Consider the following 4,404-nt stretch of genomic DNA (forward strand, 5'->3'; position numbering starts at 1 on the left):
TCTCTCTCTCTATCTCTCTCTCTCTCTCTCTCTCTCCATTCCTCCCTCTTTCTCCTCCTCCTTCTCTGCCTCTCTCTCTCTCTCTCTCGCTCTGTCTATCGTATTCCGCGTTCCTCTCGCGCGCTCGCGCGTTCTTCGGCCTCCGGAGCGAGTCGCAGCATCCGTTGGACCGTTCCGGACTTCAGTCCACGTCGAGAACGCGCCACTGTCGGGACCTCGAAAAGTGACAACCACCCGTAACTCTGCGACCGACGTCGCGTGTCGAAAAGTTCACTGACAAATCTAGCCCGAGACGTACCACGGTACCGTAAGCTGCCAGGAGCTTAGGGAGAAAAGGAAAGCGATCAAGAAGCGAGAGAAATTATCGGGGACACAATCGACGCGCGAGATCTTTCGAACAAGATCGAATCAGTTGAGCGACTCAAACGACGCAACGCTTCCTCGGTCGTGATCCTCTATCGAAATCGAGCAAGTAGATTCATTCGATTCGCGAGCCAGTACTAACCTAGTATTAGGTCCGATAGCTTGCGATTAACGCTGGTACCGGCCTCGCTCCGTTGGTACCGGGCGCGCGTCACGGAAGTGCGCCGCTTAGAGAAGTCGGCGAGTTTCGCGAGACATTCGGAAGGCGATCTCGTTAACGAGTTTCCGGAACTGCCTGAGTTACGGAGGAACAACGTCCGAAACGTCAGAAGCGAGCTGCGGGTACCCACTGGATGCTCTAAGGGCTCGCAGATTATCCCAAGCCGGGTTAGCCGGTCACGTTCTGATGCCGAGCGCACGTGCTGAGCGCTGATCGTTGAGGGTGCGGAGCACGAGGGAGCAGAACCACGAGGGCCCACAGGGAGAGCTGAAGAAGAGAGATCTCGGGCCGGGGGACTGCCGGGAGTTGTTGCCCAGCCCCGGCGAGGCGGACATCGGGCCCGGATGCTCGCGAGGACGAGACGCCGGAAGCGCTGCCACGTTGGAAGGGAAAATATTGACGGCCGTCAACAAGTTCCTTACAACGTCCCCTTTGGTTAACAAGGTCAAGTTGCTGATGGTGAGTACCGCTTTCTCCTTTCCCCACAGTCTGTCTCACCCTCTAGTTCTCTCTTTCCCTCGTTCTCTCTCTCGCTCTTCGACCCCCTTTCCACTTTCTGTCGCAAGTACGTCCGCGCGGCCACTGACTCGGCCTCCGTTCAGTTTCTCGCTTTCTCGCTTCACGTAGGAGGACACATGTTCTCGAGCTCGCTTTGAATGCAGTTAGTTCGCAGTTGTTGCACGGCACTCGTCGCGATTGTACCGTCCGCGGGAAGTTTCAGGGTGATGTTCGCCGTTGCAGCGGGGAAGGTACAAGATATCGACACGATTTCGACCGTTGATGGGGTAAATCAGTTCTTCAAGTGAGATTCCCGTCGATATCGGTCACGCTTCGTGTACAGAAGAAGAAAAACGATCAGAATTTTTAGTGATTAAGACGCGGGACACTCTAAATTTTCCGGCACGTCACGGCGCTCGAGAATGTGCCTTCGAGCTTCGAGCTCTCAGGTGCCGCGGAGAGCTTTAAGCTCTCGATGTAACCGACGTTTTAATTAGCGACGAAACCGCTTTGGACAACGTGCTCGTCTCATGTGTTTCATTAATTTTGGATTCTATCGGGACGCGCGTAAGCAATAAAGGTTAGCGCGTGGTTCATTATTAGAATTCCTCACTTAGTAGATGTCATGCATAATTTACGATTATTCACCGACCTTCCGCTTTGAAGCTTAACCGTCCCTGATACGGGCTTCCCATCGTCATGGAGAGCTTGACGGGTCGTGAAGCATAATTGTCGATCCACTTTGCGCCACTGATCGTGTCGACGCGGCAGTGTCACTCGGATATTTGTCACCCAATACCTATTTGTTTTGCAGCGAGGTGATTTTTGTTGAATTTACCAGATAGAAACTTGCCAGTTCCATAAATGTCGGCGTCGGAAAAACTGATGAAATTCACAAATGAAGTGATTGTTTCGGAATCGCTGAAATATCTCCGATATTTTATTAGCCAGCAAATAGTTTCTGCGTTTTTTTTGCTTCCTTTGAAATAATAACGATTAGTCGTATCCAAGTAATTAGAACCGGCGTGACGATGATTCAGACTAATATGATAAAATAAATCACGAAATTACCGTGAGAATTACGAGAACTTTGAATTTTAGCGATTTTACGAGACTCAACCAGTCTCGTGTACGATACTATTTGCGAAGCAAAATTCGCGACTGTGAGCAAACAATAACTGCTTAATTCTTGGAGAGAAAGGATTAATGCCGTGAATAGCACGTTACATTCTCGGAAATTAGAGATAAGCTGTCGCATATCATAATTAAACCTTCCCTTACTTGTATACTTTTCGAATTTAGGAGAATTCTCTAAAATCTGCAGAAGTTGCAAAAGCGGTTTACATAAGTTCGAAGAAATCCCGTAGTTTAATTTGGAACAGTTCGTTTGAGGGAGTGCTTAACTTTTAGCGCTACACAGCGTTAACGCGTATTTCGTCCGAAGTTTACTTTCACAGTTTTCAGAAATTCTTACGCGCAAATTATCCTTGGTTACGCGTTGTCGAAATACCAAGTCTCCGATAACACGGAAAGCTGAATCCGTTCTACACAGTTCCCGTAGAACACTAATTGGCCTAATTGTTGTATTCTTTTACACACAACGGACGAGAAACGTATCTGTTCAATTGTAGTGCATCGGATGTTTTTAATTTAGCTAATAGTTTTTCATTAAACAAATAGGGGAATTCACGACTCGACGGTGAATTCCACGAGAACGTCATGAAACCTTTCGAAATGCCCACCCCTTTTTCAACGCACACGTCTACCGTCATGCCGAAGTAACGCGCAATTAACTGCATTCCTGCATATTCGTTCCCACACAATTATGCCTTCGACGCGCGACCACTGATATGCGTGTTTACGTGCTCTCTATCGTGCCATTGTAATCCGAAATGAAAGCCTCTGGGTGCATCACACACACAGCCAGGCAAGTCCATTTTATTTTTTCAATAAGTCAGCTATCTGTCGTTAGCGCGAGTTAGCTATATCGATCGACGTAAGAGAGAGACAGAAAGAGAGAAAAAGGGAAAAAGACAGAGAGAGAGAGAGAGAGAGAGAGATGTAGTAAAATAATATATAATATATAATATATAATATATAATATATAATAAATAATATATAAGCACATGAATCATGTACATTGACACATACAACGAGCCAGGAAAAATCTTCGCGTGCGTGCCCAACAAATACGCGCTTTCTCACCCTCGTCTACGTACATGCGAAAATATTGTGGCCGACACATTGTGTCGAACTGTAAAGCACGCAGGGAGCAGAGATAATTGACCCCGAGGCTCGCGAGACGAAGAGCAACACTTTGCCCGCGATAATTCGAATACACAGAAAGAGAGAGAGAGATAGAGTGAGCCCGGCGGTCTATCGGAAAAAAACATGTGCTCTCGAGGGTTGCTCGCCGCAAGCTGCGACTACCAACGTTATGAACAGACGCGAGAGTACTCAGAATACTCGTTCTAAACGATCGCGTGACTCTTACGCGTGGATCGCGGCACGAATTGCGTTCTTCGCACGATTATCATTCTCGTGTACAATGTAGCTACGTGAGATGTTCACGAGATGAGAGAGAAATATTGAAAGTGTGCCGCGAAATAAGTTTACCCGCTGGCGCGCGCATTAACGTTAACCACGAGTTCATTACTACGATCGCATCGATTGCGAGGGTCAAAGCGAGTGGCTTGGTCAGCACTTCCGATGGCGGGACCTCGAATATATGCCGCTCGATATAATGAATGGGGGATGCTCTCACCCCCGTAGAAATATTTAATTAGCCCTAATTAAAACGGCCAAGTGAATTATCGCGTGCAGCATGGTTTTCGGCATACATTTGCCCGGCGCGTCGCTTCATCCGTTGCGTCATCGCGAATGCATTTCGGAGCCGCGCGCGAAATGACTTAAAAGCGATTTCGCCGAAAGGTTGCGAGATCACATTCTGTGGAAACGGGTTGACGGGGGTCTCGCGGCTCTTTTCTCGCATCTCGAAATTCCCGGTCGAAAGTCGAGGACATCCTTCGTAATGTACGGATCTCGGGCGCAACGCTGTCTCGCGTTGACGTATTTCAACATTGAAGTGGAAGCGCCGAATGTCGAAGTGTAGCTCCTGCCCGGGAACGATATATTCGTAAAAACAAAAACTGGCGCTTCTAATTCAACAACGTGACTAATCGGGGAATGTGTGGGCTACCCCTCGCGTAACCTACATTCGAAAATTTACGTAATTTATAAAGTGTACACTCGGGAATTCGACCGACGCACCCCGAAGTGATGCTCCATGATTAACACATACACACACCCACCCACCCACCCAC

At 48.2% G+C, this 4,404-nt stretch overlaps 1 protein-coding gene across 3 annotated transcripts in view; it reads left to right on the top strand.

Annotated features, from left to right (window-relative positions):
- LOC116840868 (neo-calmodulin-like) overlaps positions 1–4,404 on the top strand; it is a 99,672-nt gene that overhangs the window by 5,514 nt on the left and 89,754 nt on the right. Inside the window, exon 1 of one of the 3 annotated variants that reach the window (XM_032808166.1) lies at positions 109–1,042. The exons of 1 other annotated variant lie outside the window; for it this stretch is intronic. In XM_032808166.1, the coding sequence (XP_032664057.1) occupies positions 1,040–1,042 (3 nt within the window). In that variant the 5' untranslated portion in view covers positions 109–1,039. Of the gene's footprint in view, positions 1–108; positions 1,043–1,261; positions 1,369–4,404 lie in introns of those variants that run through there. One more of the 3 variants, XM_032808165.1, reaches the window with a different exon arrangement.

This window comes from Odontomachus brunneus, unplaced genomic scaffold, assembly GCF_010583005.1.
Source record: "Odontomachus brunneus isolate Ranch 3 - 2012 unplaced genomic scaffold, Obru_v1 Obru_scaffold_012, whole genome shotgun sequence".
In the NCBI taxonomy this organism is placed as follows: domain Eukaryota; kingdom Metazoa; phylum Arthropoda; class Insecta; order Hymenoptera; family Formicidae; genus Odontomachus; species Odontomachus brunneus.